General features: G+C 41.6%; 1 protein-coding gene across 1 annotated transcript in view; it reads right to left on the bottom strand.

Moving 5' to 3' along the window:
* Positions 1 to 1,261: 1,261 nt before the first annotated feature.
* ATPAF1 (ATP synthase mitochondrial F1 complex assembly factor 1) overlaps positions 1,262 to 16,340 on the bottom strand; it is a 28,745-nt gene continuing 13,666 nt past the window's right edge. Inside the window, exons 7-9 of the mRNA XM_040627337.1 lie at positions 13,047 to 13,142; positions 11,085 to 11,192; positions 1,262 to 4,050 (exon numbers count right to left, since the gene is read on the bottom strand). Of these exons, the coding sequence (XP_040483271.1) occupies positions 3,856 to 4,050; positions 11,085 to 11,192; positions 13,047 to 13,142 (399 nt within the window). The 3' untranslated portion in view covers positions 1,262 to 3,855. The remainder of the gene's footprint in view (positions 4,051 to 11,084; positions 11,193 to 13,046; positions 13,143 to 16,340) is intronic.

Genomic DNA, 16,340 nt, shown 5'->3' with positions numbered 1-16,340 from the left:
TTGTGAGAAAGGCAGAACTAATCCATGCAAAGGGCGTACAGAGCGCCTGGCACCCGGTGAGCTTCCAGTAATCAAGGCTAGTGGTTACCATTAACGTGTACAGATTGTGAGGCCAGCTCTGCACTCACCGGGCCTCTCTGCATGGAGCACATATTCTTTGAGACTTTCATATTGTTTACCTGTTACTGTCTTTTAAAACCATAAGCGCTTCATGGTGGGTGCCATGGTCGGGAAGATGTGCATGCCCACGGTACCCAGTAGCGTTCTTTAGCCTTCCTTGCCCCTCCTCTGAGATGGTACTGGTCATTTTGGCTTATATTATAATGATTCATGTCAGTGTCTTGCTTGCTGAACTGTGAGCTCCTCAAGGGCAAAGACTGAACCTTGAGATCTGTGCCCAGAAACACCCATGCTTAGCAGGGCCCTGCTGCAAAGGCCTGAGTACTTGCTGTTCTCTCTACCTGGTACTTTTCCTCAACTCATGTATCAGCTCTCACCTCTGCAGAGATGGCTCTCCTGACCACTAAGTTATTGCCTCCACTCCACATTCTAGCACACTATTTTTTTAAAAAATTTTCATAGCACTACCAGTATTTGAAATAATCTTATTGGTTTATTCATTTGTCTTCTCCACGAGGATATAAACTCCATGAAATCAGCAGCCTTATTTGTTCTATTTGTTGCTGTATTCCCCAGTTTCCTGTAACTATGCTTGGCATAGAATAAATGCTCAATAAATATTAATGAGTGCTGAATCAATGCTAAATCAAATGACCAGGGGTGGGCATTTATACCTCTTCTCCAAGACTGAACAAGAGGTCGGTATTGTGGAGACTGCAAAAAAACCCAGAACACGTAGTTCCTGCTTCCAAACTGTTTGAGTAAAGAAGTAGCAGCATAAACATCCCGAGAACAGGACAAGGCAAGCTATGACCAGGTGCTAGATGTGAGGCCCGAGGGAAGAGACACGGGGAGTGGCCGGAACGGACCTGGAGAGCAGGGATCAGCCCCCTCATCTTCCGGTGTCGGCACCTCACCTGGCGGTTGGAGTAAGGGCTCTGTGAGGGACTGCTCAATTGCCCTGAGCCCACAGCCCGCCAAGGTCAGGCCAGTGGATTGGAGAGATACAGGGACTGTGTATAAGCTGGCATCTTGGCTTGCAAATATTACTACTTAGGAAGTTCCAATCTATGCGTGTTGAGAGATTCTCTTAAATTCAGAGTATTTAGATACAGGTACACATACAACAAGACGTTTTGGCTAAAATCCATGTCATTTATTTATTCAACAAACAACTGAGTATCTTCTATGCTCCAGGCCATGTCCTTGACACTGGGAATGGAGATAAATCCTGGCCCTCAAGGAGCTCACAGTCTACTGGGGAAAAAAAACACATACATACACTTATACTGTAAAGTACGCAAAGGGAGACCACTAATGGGGGGCAAGAGCAAAGGAACCAATCCTAAGTTTAATGTCCACAGGAAAGAAAGATCTGGCTAATGGGTGTTTTTTTGTGAGGAACAGATAAGGCAATGGTTCTCGAAGTGTGACTGGTGAATGACCTGCATCGGAATCCTCTGGAGCACATATACAATGCAGATTCCCAGCACCACCTGCACAGATTATGACCCTGCAGCTTGGGGGACCTGAGAATCCACATTTTAAAGTACTCTAGGTAATTCTACTGTGAGATAAGGTTCGCTCTTTACACTGCAAGGAAGAATGATCTGCATGTCTGAAATGGTAATTTGTGTTGGTCTTTAAAGAGAGAAGGGGATTAGAAAAGAGGAAGGGTGTTGACATTTATAGTAAGCCCTACCATAGTCTACCTATAAGCCTATGTAATTCTCACAATAATCCTATGAGGTAGATATTATTATTATCCACATTTTACAGAGAAATCGAATCAGAGGGTTTAAGTAATTTGTTCAAGAGCATAGAGCTAATGAATCCCAACACTGACATCTGAACCCAGATTCTTTAACTCTAAAGCTTGTCCACTTTCTGTAACACCATGTTGCAGCTGGGTACGGATTTACTGATTGTTACAGTTTTCTTTTGGTTCTTTGCCAGATCGTACCAAGTAAATATAAAGAAGAGCCAGACGGCATTTGGATCATTCCCAATCTAACTGTCCATATATACATCCCTTTCTGGCAAGTGGGGATTTAGGGCAAAGCTGGGAGGAACGAGCAGCCAGATCTTATTTCTTCTCCCATCATCTTCTCGCCCTCTTGTGAAGGTGTTACGAAAATGTACTATGGCCAAGAACTGGGTCCATCTGAAGGGAAAAGCAAACATAACTGGATGCCCACGAAGCCAACTCCATCTGATGTCAAAGATTCCTGGGACTCAAAACATCCAGACTCAAGTTTCTCCAGAAAGGAACTGTCAGAACCAGAGGCAGGTCCAGAATTCCATTAGGAAACAGCTCAACCTTTAGAGAACTCTGAAAGGCTAGCAGCAATTCCAGGTTAAACAAACACTATCTCTTTCTATACACAGACTCAGAAGTACGACAAAACGGACACGGCTCAGAAAATAACGTGAAGTCCAATCCCATCTAAAGAGCTTGGGGACAGGCCCAACCTATAAATAATCTTCCGTAACAAGGAAAATACACCACCACGCAAACCGCAGCTACTGGTCACCTTCCCACTTACCAATTCAGTGTCGCACAGGCAGACTCAGGCAGCAGCAGCCAAGCGGAGCACGCCAGATCAAGAAAAGGAAAGGTGTAGTAAAGGGGGTCAACACAACACTGGGGGGCCCCTGGGACCTCAGATTCAGAAGGTTGGTGTGTAACCACTGCCCTCTTCTAGCACTGAGCTTGGAGCCACAGCAGTGACACTACAAACCAAATGTGAATTTCCAGTGCCAGAGAACTCCTTTCTTATTTTTGGCATTTCAAGCAACTGCTGAGTCCAAAGATGAGATCTGCACTGACACCAAGGACAGCACATAGGTTAGATTTCACTGTTCAGTGTAAAAAGACTGTAAGGCAGACTTCACTGCTACGTTTCCCCCGTACCCCATCTGGGAACATTCGCTTCCACGTACTTTTTCATATAGTACTGGCACGGCTTAGAGTTGTTTGAAACAAATGAAATAAAACAAAACATGCAAATTGGGATGGCTCCTCTCCTTACAAAAGTGTTGATTTATTTACACTGCACTGATTCACCCCCTCCAAATACACAGCTTCTAGTAGGCCGAGTTAGAGGAGCAGCGTAACAAACTATGGCTTACTGTACTTGTGTGTTTCACTACACCGGAAACCGGGCCCTCCAAACCAGCTACACTAAAAGCAACTCTGGGGACATCTAGATGAAGTCTGAATCCTGATGGCAATATCTGGTCGTTCTAGAGTCTAAACAGGATACTTGGGCTATACCTCTGGCCAGCCAAGGGGCACAAAGGAAGAGTATGCAAAGCCTACCCCTAACTACAGCAGGTCTTCAAGCTCACAATCCTGTCACAAGTTTATACATAGGAGGAACTAATCAGCTGGGAGCTGTGCGGTCAAAAGGATATATATATAGCACTATTATACTGTGTAAAGTCAGGTTGCCATCCTGCGGATCCTTAGCTCTCTCTGGTTATGATCTCAAACACTTAAAAAGGAAAGCGTAAGTATGCTGGGAGATAATTATCAGAATGTTTGGGTACCTTCGTTCCTGAATATCAAGTAATAGGGCTCACCTCCATGATTACTTCTTGCAATAAGCACATAGGGCAACCCATTAGAGACTGCTCCTTAGAGCTGCTAAGCTCCCAAAAGTTCAAGGGGCCGGGTGGGCTGTGGAAAACTATCCAGGGCTAAGCAGACTCCGTAAGCCAACCCTCACAGCTCTAAGTCTTATCCTGGTTCTGGGCACATTTCAGTTCTGCTCCAAGTCCACTTTGCTCCAATTCAGCGATGACAGACATATATTTGAACTCATTTGGTCTGAAGTTAAAGGTCTCCACTAACCCGTAGGTCTCCTTCCGGTCGGTGGCATAGAAGAGCTGAACTTGGTTGGCAATGCACTGTGCCTCAGCAACATTCTGTAAGGTAAAAAGAAGAGTGAGGCTGTTCCCTGCACAGGGCCATGAAGCTCTGTGTCTGAGTCCTGTGGCAGGTGGAGGGGCCTTACCCAGGAGTCACTGCTTCCAGAAAGCTTCTCTGACTCCCTGACATCCAAGTCTTGGTAAGGTACCCCCTGTCTACGTACCCAAATTACCCCATGCTGACCTCTACCAAAGTACGTATCATACTATATTGTATCTGTCCTTTCCTCTTTTGCTTTCTTGTCCATCTTCCCTAGTAGGAACTCCTCAAAGTATATGCTTGCTTTACATCCCTGCACATGGTCCTATCTAGTCAATGTTTGCTAAATAAAGAAACACATACGTCTGAAATTTCCCTCTTCATTCAGTTCCTTCATTAACTGTTAAGTATATCTTCAAGGCGGGGGGAGAGCAATAGTTACTCAGCTTCTAGAACCAGTTTGTGAGTCAGTACTAAGTTCTTGACTAACCAGACATACTCTTGAGTAAAACTTGTTCCTGATACCACCTCAGTCAGAAAACTAGTGCCAAAGCCAGCTGTGTAGTTCTATAATTTGTCCACAAATTCTATGACACGTCTCTCTTTGAGGGAGCCTAGTTTCCCTTTCCTTGAGTATAGGCTGTACTTGCTGACTTCCTTCTTCCAAATGGGCCATGGTGAAATGACGGGAGAATGACTTCTGCTACTAAGTCACAGAAGACACTACAGCTTGTGTCTTGCTATCTCTCTTGAATTACTTGCTCTGGGGAAAGCCAGCTGCCAAAGTCATGAGGACATTCAAGTAGCCCTACAAAGAAGCCGATGTGGCAAGGAAATGCGGCTTCTTGCCAACACCCATGCGAGTGCACTTGGAAGTGGATCCTCGAGTCTAATCGTCCTTCTTCTGCTGACTATGTCCTGAACCAAGATCTTGGCAGCGACTTCATGAGAGACTCTACACCAGAGCCACCCAGCTAAGCTGCTCCTGAATTCCTAACCCACAGAAACTGGGAGGTAATAAGTGGGTGCGTGTGTGTGTGTGCGCGTGTGTGTGTGTGTGTGTTTAAGCCACTGAGTTTAGCAGTAATGCGCCATGCAGCTACTTCTAACTACTCTACCGACAAAGTTCCAGGGAAGAGAAGGGTCCACCTTCTCTAAAGCTCAGTGGCAGAGAAATGGTGCCCTCTGTGTAACAGAGGTGGGATCAGGACATAGGCTACACTCTACTCTCAAAACCCTACAAAACAATGTCCTCAAACTACTATTACTTTTTGCTTCCTATCCACTTCACTAGTCCTAGCTGGTCTGAGGCCCTTCTTCATTATCACTGTGTCCGTATGGCCAAAATCCAACCCCCCCCAGATACTGGAAAATTCCCACTAAAACTATCAAAAGTGTGCTTTGTCTAGCTACAGGATGATGGAAATGGATTTATAAATACCATAGGCTCCTTTACCTCCACTCCTTCCCATGGGGCTTTCAGGTCATTTCTCCAGGCAGAGACTAATCTCTGAGACTAGATTTTCAATCAAATGCCTTTTTCCAAAACGCTGGCTATTTCAAATTAATAGAATTTCAGAGCTAGAAGGGGCCTCAGAGATCACCCAGTCTTCATTTAATAGGCCAGGAAACCAAAGGAGATGAGATTCAGGGATAGGCCCAAGGTCATATGATGAGCAAGTGGGAAACCTCTGGACTCCTAGACTGGTACTCTCTCTACTATCCTGATACTATTTCTGGTGAGGCAAGATAATGAAGACTGATCAAGGTTGATAACTCTACTTCATCAATTTTACCCTTCCTATACTTGAAATGCCTCAAGAGTAAACCATTTCTAAAGCAAGAGCACTGCCATAATTGGAGGCAGATACCACCACTTTCTGGGCCCATGAACTGCAGGGGCTTCTGATAATTGACTTTAATTTGAGGCTCAGGATAGTGGAGGCAGGGGTACTTTCGGCTGTATTCATTCTAGAACAGTGCTGTTCAAACTGCAGAGTTCTAGGGACTCTGTCCCTTCACCTCTGTTTTAGCTGTTGCATCAGAGCTTTCACATAAGATCTTGTTTGGGGTGCCTGAGTGGCTCAGTTGGTTAAATGTCTGCCTCTTGACTTTGGCTCGGGTCACGATCTCAGGGTCATGAGATCAAGCCCCGCATCAGCAGACTCTTTCTCTCTCCTGAGTTTCTTTCCCTCTCTCCCACCTACACCCACTCTCGTGTTCTCTCTCAAATAAATAAATGAACCACGAGAGACTACGGACTCTGGGAAACAAACTGAGGGCTTCAGAGGGGAGGGGAGTGGGGGACGGGTTGGGCTGGTGATGAGTATTAAGGAGGGCATGTATTGCATGGAGCACTGGGTGCTAACACGCAAACAATGCATCATGGAACACTACATCAAAAACTAAGGATGTACTGTATGGTGACTAACATAATAAAAATTTTTTAAAAAATGAATCTTTAAAAAAATACGATTGTGTTTGGATAAAGGGTTCTGACCATTAGTTTAAAGACCACTAGTATGGTGGGTAGGGAGACGTGTATTTGTCTCTCATGGAGGGTTATGGAAAGCCCCCTCCCCACTGCCTTAGTTCTCAACATGAAGCAGTAGTCTCCTCCCTTTCTAGGAGCAGAGTCGATAAACATATTAATTCCTACATTGCTCAATAAGGAGGTATACTAGCAAGCCTGATTTCTCCCTCTCTTTCAATCTTCATAGATACTACCACCTTACCAAGTCCTGCCCATTTTTCTCCCTATATATTTCTGGGGTCCTTCTCTCTCCACCGTCCTTACTATCCTACTTCAGGTCCTCACTGTCTCTTGCTCACGCTACTGCAACTGTCTTCTAGACGATCACACTGACCTGGCTATAACTAAAAAATATTCAGGAAGCAAATAATTAATAGCTTTGAAGTCCAATTCTTTATGGGTCACTCCCTGTTCAAAACCCTTTCATGACACTTTCATGTCCTCAGGATAAAGCCAAAACTCTAAACACAACCCACCAAGCCTTCTTTTGAATGTATTCATGATACCAAACTGTAATACCTCAAGTCATTCTATGTGTCCTAACATGTACTTACGCTATTCCCTCTATCTGGAACATTCCTCCTCCCCTCCCCCCTTTCTTATCTAGCTAAACACCGGCTCGTCTTTGAGATTCAGCCCAGGTGTCATCTCTAGGATCCCTCTTCTTCCTCTTTCTGGGCCAGGGAACACCCCCCGCATGAGCATCTTAGCACTCTATCCGAGCACTGGCTGCATTCCAATGCAATCATCTATTGACACAGAGACGAAACCAAATGAGGTTTTCAAATATTCTTCTAAATTTCAGCATTAAAGTTATTAGTTCAAAAGAAACCTCTAGTTTCTGTATATTTCTATTCATTTGCTTTACTGTACTTGGAAGTACTATGCCAAAGTGCAAATTCACACACGAGTAGCAAGGGATCATATATTACATTTCTTCGTTTCCCATCTCTGAATCGTGTACCCCTATAATAACTTCTAACATGTCTCGTCTGTGCTGCATAAGAAGCTCACAGTCAAATTGATTTCTACGAGGCAAATGTATGTTGTTTGGTATATTGTCCAGTATTATAAGGCCAGGAAGCAAATTTTCATGTTGATGAGGCCTGTGTAGCAGTTTGAGACCACCAGAGTGAGGTGGTAAAAATGCCAGAGCAGAAGGGCTTCCTGCCACCTCCAGAGTCTACTTTCAATATGGTTAGATGCTGGGCTTTGCTGACAACCAGAAACTAAAGTCTCTGTGTCACTCCCTCCTCTTGAGGGCAAATCTCATTATTAGTAACTATATTCCCTCCAAATCTCAATTTGAAATAGCCACACTTAGTCCTAATTTCCTAATTAATTAATTAATTAATTATAGAGGCTTAAATTCATGACCCTGAGATCATGACCTTGAGATCAAGAGTCAGACACTTAACTGACTGAGCCACCCAGGCACCCCAGCTATTTCCTATCTTTTAAGTTCACTCCTAACTTCGAAAATCCTTTAATTCCACCAGGACTCACAATTCTTACGGTCTCTAACCTTCCTTACATTTTCTTTTCTTTTCTTTTTTTCCAAAGATTTGTATTTATTTATTTGAGAGAGAGAGAGAGAGAGAACACAGAGGGAAAGTGAGAGGGAGAAGCAGACTCCCCGCTGAGCAGAGAGCCCAATGCAGGGGCTTGATCCCAGGACCCCTGGGATCACGACCTGAGCTGAAGGCAGATGCTTAACCGACTGAGCCACCCAGGCGCCCCTTCCTTGTGTTTTCACTTCCCTCTTTATCAGCTTGCATACCATGGTCAGTAACTATCATCATTCTTTTGCACTCACCTTCAACTTTCTGGTCCCTGCTTACTTCATTAGACCACTTGGCTGAACCATAACCCCAGTTAAACCCAAACCTCAGCCCTCTCTCTCTGTGCCTGTACCCACACAGCCATTCTCTCTTCCATTGTCCTAGACCACATGTCGACACTTTCTGTAAAGGGACCGACAGTTAATATTTTAGGTTCTGCTGGCCCTACAGTCTCTGTTGCAACTACTTAACTCTGGTGTGGACCTAAAGCGGCCATAGATAATATGTAAATAATAAGCATGGCTGTGTTCCAATAACACTTTATTTACAGACACTGAGATTTGAATTTCAAACACTTTTCACAGGCTATGAAATATTATTCTTCCTTAGTTCCGCCCCTCCCCCCCAAACCATTTAAGGATGTAGAACACATTTTTAACTCATGGGCCTTCTAAAAACAGATAATGGACTGGATTTGGCCCACAGGCCGTGGTTTGCTGACTCTGTCCTAGAAAATAATTTCACACTTTCTTTTCAACTCAATTATCCAACACCTATTCTTCAATGTTCACTCTCAGCTGATGACCTTTCACTAAGATAAAGTCTTAGTCTTTTCACTAAACAATCTAGAGAGAACTACAAGATACCACCACCTTTCTCCATTTAACTGTATTTGTGTCCCTTTATTTTGGCTTCTCTCCTATTGTTATATTTCTGGCAAAGATCAATCCCTCATTTCCGGATTTAACCACTCAAAAATACTTCAGAAATTCTCTCCTCTTTCTCCTGCATTACCAATATTTCCTTCTCTACTGGATCTTTCCATCTGCATACAAATATAACGTTACTTCTCTCATATTTAAAACAAAACACATTCTTGTCCCCACTTCTCTCTCTCCAGCTAGTGCCCCACTCTCTCCTTCGCTTCCCTTCCCAGAAACATCCTTGGAAGACTTGCTTATGTTTACTCTTTACAATTTTTCTTCCCAACCTCTTCTAAATGTACTCCAATGATGCTTCTGTCCTACCACTCCTCTGAAACTGTCCTTAAAAGGCTCACTATGACTTCCATGTTGTGACATATAGTAAATTCTCAGTCTTCATCTCATTTGCCCTACCAGCAAGCGAGACTTGGCCAGTTGAACACTTCTAATTCCTTAAAACATTTTATCTTAGCTTTCAGGGCATTTTACCATCTTAGTTTTCCTCCTTTCTCACTATTCCTTTTTAATCTTCTTTGCTTATGCTTCCTCATGTCTCCAGGCTCAGTTCTTAGACTTCTTTTCTTTTTTATCTTCATTTATTTCCTGAGTGATTTCATTTAGTCTCACGGTTTTAAATAACAATCTGTATGCTGACAACTCTCATATTTCTATCCCCAGCCTGAACCTCTTCCCTGCCCTCCAGGCTCATGTATCTAACTGCCTACTACTTGGGCATCTAATAGCTATCTCAGATTTAACATGTCCAAAATTGAGCTCCTGCTCTTCCTCCCAAATCTGTTCCTCCTCCAATCTTGTCTATCTCAATCAATGGCAACTCCAGGGGCGCCTGGGTGGCTCAGTTGAGTGTCTGCCTTTGGCTCAGATCATGATCTCAGGTCCTGGGATCCAGCCCCACAAGGGGCTTCCTGCTCAGCAGGGGGTCCGCTTCTCCCTCTGCCTCTCCCCTGTTCATGCTGTCTCTCTCTCAAACAAATAAATAAAATGTTTACAAAAAATGGCAACTCCACTCTTTTGGATAGGATTTTGGGTGACTTCCAGTTGAGTGTGATGGTGGAAAGAAGAGTTCTAATTCTGACCCAGACTTGGGCTTACTGCTGCTGTGAGATACTAGCTGAGTGCCATCACTTTTCCTTCTCCGTAAGTAGCTGGGAAGAGCGAGAGGAAAAATAAGTGCGCATTGTAATGAAGAATCTCAGGGGGAAGAGGCATGACAGTGTTCACTCTCTTGACATGCTAAACTTAAATCCTGCCAGATAAATGAGATGGAAATGAGCAAGGACTAGACAAACCGGCTGTATAAAAACCATAAAACTGCTCCTGGCCCCGGATATACAGAGAAAACAAACACGATGGGCATTATTATTTATGGACATATGGTGAATGCTCTATCCCAGGGAATGGGATAAGGAGGAAGGGAAATCATTATGTATGCTGAATGTAATACATGTGAACAGTGTGGAAGAAGAGAAAAGACTGAGAACTATTCCAGTCTTTGAAGTTGTCCTGACACTTGAGAAACCATTTGCTTGTCTATAGTCTCTTACTTGAAGCCCCTAGGGCCAGACGTGTTTTGGAGTCAGAGTTACTGTATTCTAGAAAGGCAACAGGTGCATTACGTAATGCCCCATGATCAAACACATTAATATCTTCTTAGGAAAATGCATGAATATTTCACACCAAGTGGGATTAATAAGGACTACAAGTGGCCTTATATCAGTTTAAATGAAGATTTAGCTACCAAGTAAGTTCAAGCAGATAAGGTCTTGTGACCAAATGAATTATGAGAAAACTTTGTTTCCAGAGCTTATGGACTTCAAAATTGTGAATAAGTGATTCAGTTAGTGATTGTACTAACTTCAACTTGGAGAAGCTTGTGCAAGACAAAGTTACTGTCAACTTCAAGAAACATGTACATATAGGTCTCTGGAATTTTACCTCTCGTCATCTTTGGCAGAAGAATAGTACCTTCAGGGCCACCAGGTAAATCCAAAGAGGTAAAAATTAATTCTTACCAGAAATGTGGGATCCATTTCTGCTGTCATCAGCACTATGCCCTTTTCTTCCTTAAGTTCAGGGTAGTGATATAAAACCAGCTGGCTGGCTGCAGCATCCCCTCGGGTCTGTAAGGAGAAACACTTATCAAGGCTCAATAAGGCACCACCACACAAAACTGCAATTTCAGAGCAATAGAGAGTCTAGAGGAAATTCGGGCTCTTAACAGCCCCTTGGGTGACTAGTGAGTCAGAGGATTGGTAGGTGGGGGGATGGTCAGGCTTGCCAAGGCACAGTGAAACTGACAGTTTGCACAGTGTTATTTGTGTCTTCAATTGAAAAAGGTTTGGCTTTTTTCCCAGAAAATGTTTACAGTAGGCAGTGAATCCTTCATCATGGTCATATATTTAAAAACAAAATGGCACAAGCAGCTACCAAATCGAGTTCTAAAGAAAGCAATATGCCTGTGTAATTGCCACTTTTATGGACTAGTGCATTTCACAGTTGAAATCTACTCCCCTTGGCTGGCTCTGAAGACTGAGCTCTTTTAAGCTGTAGCAAACAGCTGGAGCGTTTGCACATGGGCCAGATTTGTAATGTGCAGTTTTAAAATATAATCTGGGTGGGAGATGGTTGGGGGAAAGAATGGGAACATCATAATTTCATGAAGAATGGATAGGGCAGTGGTTATCAGACCTCAGTCCAGACTAGGAAGAGAGGCTGGGTTCAAAGTTAAAGCCCTCAGACAGTATAGGAGGAAACAACTATACATTTAAAAAAGATCTCTGGGTTTCATCTATAAATTTCAGCAAGAGTCCTTCTAATTATCAATACCTAACTATTGCTAGGGTTCAGCCTCTTGGTTCTCTCCCATATACTTCAAATACACTGATCATGTTGATCATAATTATGTTTCCGGATCTTCTTCGCATACTCGTCTATGAGCTTCAGGAGGGCAGGGACCTTGTCTCACAGGTCTCTAAGTCCTTCCATCGTCTCTAACACAGTGGCATAAGGGTTCAGTTCACAGAATGGAATCAATCAAATCCAGCTCTGCCACTTATTGCCACACTCATCCACACTAGGGACTAACTTCTCTGAGCCCATGCTCTTCTCTGTAAATAGAAACAGTAACTATCTCATGGGACATTTGTGAGGATTAAATGACATAATGTATATAAAACACCTCGCACATAGTAAGTACATCAAATGTTGGTTATTATAGGATGTGCCCAATAAACGTTACTTTATAATTCATCCAATAAAGTAAAAACTGCCCCCTCATTCTGTTTTTTTTCCTAACCCCCCCCTTTCTAAACAAGCGTAATACAATTTTAGGATACAATCACATGGGATACAGTCATGAGCAAACTCTCCATTTCCTTTACCCAAACCTTGAAAGCCACTGTAACACATGCTTGTTTTTTTGGCAATTTGGCCTCCAAATATAGAACGTCAATCCTAGTTATGATCAGATTTATTTTTAAAAGCTTCAAATGCTTTGGACTGAATTTCCTAATCCAATATTTGGGAATAAGACAAAGAAAAAAAAGGAAGGAAGGAAGCAAACAAAGCAACATCAAAGGAATGGAAATGATGCATCTAGCATCTTGGAAAGTGCTGACTCTGTTAATAAAATACAAGTAAGACACGGAGCCTACCTTAGGGTTAAAAAGATAACCCACCATAACTCACCCAAGTTAGTTAAGTGAGACACAAGCAGTAAACGTTATAGAGGTATGGGGAAGAGCCAGGAGAGACTAAATGTAGTCAGAGAATATGTTTTGCGGTCTTTTCCAATTTCTAGGTATTGAGTAGGACCTAGAAAGCTAGCCTAATACACAAAGTATAACAATTCATCAACGCCAAACAAATACCGCTAGGAGTTAGTAGATACTGTGTCCTCAAGCCTCAGCAAGGGCTCAACAGTCCCTCAAAGTAGTAGGCCTCTGTCTTCTAGGGGAGGAGCACAACCCACCTACCTGAATATTTATAAGTGCAGTGAAGTGGAGTTCAGTACCTGTCCATTGTCCCACAAAGAACTCATAACCTTCCCTTCTCGGTAGAGCACAGAGAAACTGTGGGAAACAAATACATGAGGAGATAGATGGATAAACAATAATCATTTGCTCCATATCCAACTGCCTGTATCATTTACTCCATTTTTTCACTGACTGGTTTTTAAACATTTTTTTAAATTATGAAATTGATAAGTGATAATTTAACGAATACTCAAATACTTCCCAGTCCACCTAAGAAAGCAAGCATTAGAGATCCAACTGAAGCTTTCTCTGTAACCCATTCTAATCTCATTCCAGAGTAACATTTATCCTGCATTGGGTGCCTGTCATTCCCTTTCAGGTTTTTATATTTTAAATGTGCATGCATATATGCATATCTATAAACAAGAAATACCGTATGTTTAAAAACTTGCTGCATGTTTAAAAACTTAAATCTTATCAAACTATATGTCCATTGACATATAGTCAATTTTTGACTTTTATTGTCTTCACACTTTTGTGTGAAGATTTTTTCACTTCACACTTTTGAGATTCATCTATGTTGATAAATACAACTCTAATTCATTAATTTTCATTGTATGGAATTCTACTATAGAAATTTACCACAATTTATCTATTCTACTGATGAACATTTGAGCTTTTCAATTTTTTTTTTTTTTTTTTTTTAGATTTTTTAAAATTTATTTGACAGTGAGACAATGAGAGAGGGAACACAAGCAGGGGGGAGTGGGAGAGGGAGAAGCAGGCTTCCCGCCGAGCAGGGAGCCCAACATGGGGCTCGATCCCAGCACCCTGGGATCATGACCTGAGCTGAAGGCAGATGCTTAATGAGTGAGCCACCAGGCGCCCCAAGTTTCTCAATTTCTAAACTTTCTAATGCTGCTGAGTTAACTTTTGTTCCAATTATTATAATCACTTCCTATTCTATCACCTGAGGCTGATACTGGAGCACAGTTGTAAACACAAAGAAATGACTAGTTTTACGCTTAAGATATTTAGAATTGGGGATGAGTGGTGAAGAGAATGGGGTCAGGACGAAACAAAGCATAACTGGTCCAGTACGTGTTAGTCATGGAACTGTCTCCTTAAGGCCAACCACTCAGGCTCTATTTTATTTGTAGATGACATAACCTCAGTGCCTAGCTAACAGGTAACTTGATTTGATTTCTGTCACTCCTGGTCATGGTGCATTTTCTAGAAGTTTGTATAAATGGAACTAAAGAATCTATACTTCTTTTGGGTATTTCTTTCATTTAGTGTAATTGTTTCATGATCTATCCATGTTGTTGCATGTATCAATAGTTCATTCTTCTTATTGCTGGATATTATTCCACTGTATATGTATATGTACACACAATCTCCTCTACTCCCACAATATCTTTATACAACCATGATAGGCATCTTTTATTATTTGGTTATTACAAATAAAGCTGCTATGAACACTTGTGTTGTATGAACATATGTTTTCAATTCTTGGGAAAATATCTAGGGAGTAGAATAACTGGGTGGTATGGCAGGTATATGCTTAACTTTTAAAGAAATTGTCACTCTGTTTTCTAAGGTGCTTATATTGTTTTACATTATTGTATCAGCAGTATATAAGAGTTCCAGTTCTTCCACACCCCCACTAACACTTGGTACGGTCAGTCTTTTTAATTCTAGTCATTTTAGTGGTATCCCACTGTGGTTTTAATTTGCAATTTGCATTATGACTAATAATATTGAGCAATTTTTCAGGTGCTTATCTGCTATTCCATTTTATTGGGAAATTGTCTGAATCTTTTGCCCATTTTTTAATTGGGTTGCCTGTCCTCTTAAGTTGTAAGAGTTTTTAATATATTCTAGATACAAGTCACTTGTCAATATGTGTCTTGTAAATATCTTCTCCCAGTCCGTTGGTTGTCTTTTCATTTTCGTAACAATGTCTTTTGAAAAGTAGAAAATTTTATTTCTTATTTATTGTGGTAAAATATACACAACGTAAAAGCTATCATTTTAACTATTCTTAAATGTACAATTTGGTGGCATTAAGTACATTCATATTGTTGTGCAAACATCACCATCATCCATCTCTAAAACTTTAATCTTGCCAAAGTGAAACTCTACACCAATTAAACAATAACTCCTCATTCCCTTCCCCCCATCCCCTGGCAGCCATCATTCTACTTTCTGTCCATGAATTTGACGATTCTAGGTACCTACACCTATTCTAGATATGTAAGTGGAATCATACAGTATTTGTCCTTTTGTGACTGGCTTATTTCACTTAGCGTAATGTCTTCAAGGTTCATTCGTGTTGTAGCATGTGTCAGAATTTCCTTCCATTTTAAGGCTGAATAGTCTATTGGGTGTATATACCACATTTTGTTTATTCATCTATCAGTGGATACTCGGATTGCTTCCATCTTTTGGCTATTGTGACTAATGCTGCTATAAACACGAGAATACAAATAGAAAATTTTAATTTTGATTAAATTTAATTTACTGCTTTTGATTTTTTCTTTTATAGTGTTTTTTGTGATATACTTCAGAAATCTTTGCCAAACCCAAGATCACTAACATTCAACCTAAAACTGTATTTTGTAAAAGTTACATTTGTATCTCTGATCTATTTAATTTTTGGATGCAGTGTAAGGTAAGAGTAGATGTTCTTTTTTGCATATGGCTATCCAAACTGAAGAGATTATCCTTTCCCCATTTAATTACCTTAGCACCTTTGCTAACAAATAACTAACCACACATGTTGGTCTATTTCTGGATTCTCTGTTCTATTGATCTATATGTCTATCTATATGCCAATATTACATTGTCTTCATTACTGTAGCTTTATTATTTTTAAAGATTTTATTTATTTGAGAGTGAAAGTGAGAGAGATCACAGAGGGGGAGGGAGAGGGAGAAGCAGACTCTTGGCTGAGCGGAGAGCCTAACGTTGGGCTCGATCCCAGGACCCTGGGATCATGACCTGAGCGGAAGGCAGATGCTCAACTGACTGAGCCACCCAGGCACACCTGCAGCTTTGTAATAAGCCTTGAAATCATGAAATGTAGTCCTCTTTGTTCAAAACAAAATTGTTTTGGGGCAACCCTCTTCAGTCCCTCCCTCTTTGGGGGCTTTGTACTATCACTCAATAAACTTTGCTTCACTCTCACTCAATAAACCTTGCTTTCCTGCTCACCAAAAACAAAAACAAAGACAAAAAACAAACCTATTTTGTTATTCTAGGTCCTTTGGATATCCAAATAATTTTTTTTTA

This window comes from Ursus maritimus, unplaced genomic scaffold (assembly GCF_017311325.1).
Source record: "Ursus maritimus isolate PB19 unplaced genomic scaffold, ASM1731132v1 scaffold_12, whole genome shotgun sequence".
Taxonomy (NCBI): Eukaryota; Metazoa; Chordata; class Mammalia; order Carnivora; family Ursidae; genus Ursus; species Ursus maritimus.
Note: the sequence above shows the minus strand (reverse complement) of the source record. Positions and strands in the feature narration are given on the sequence as shown.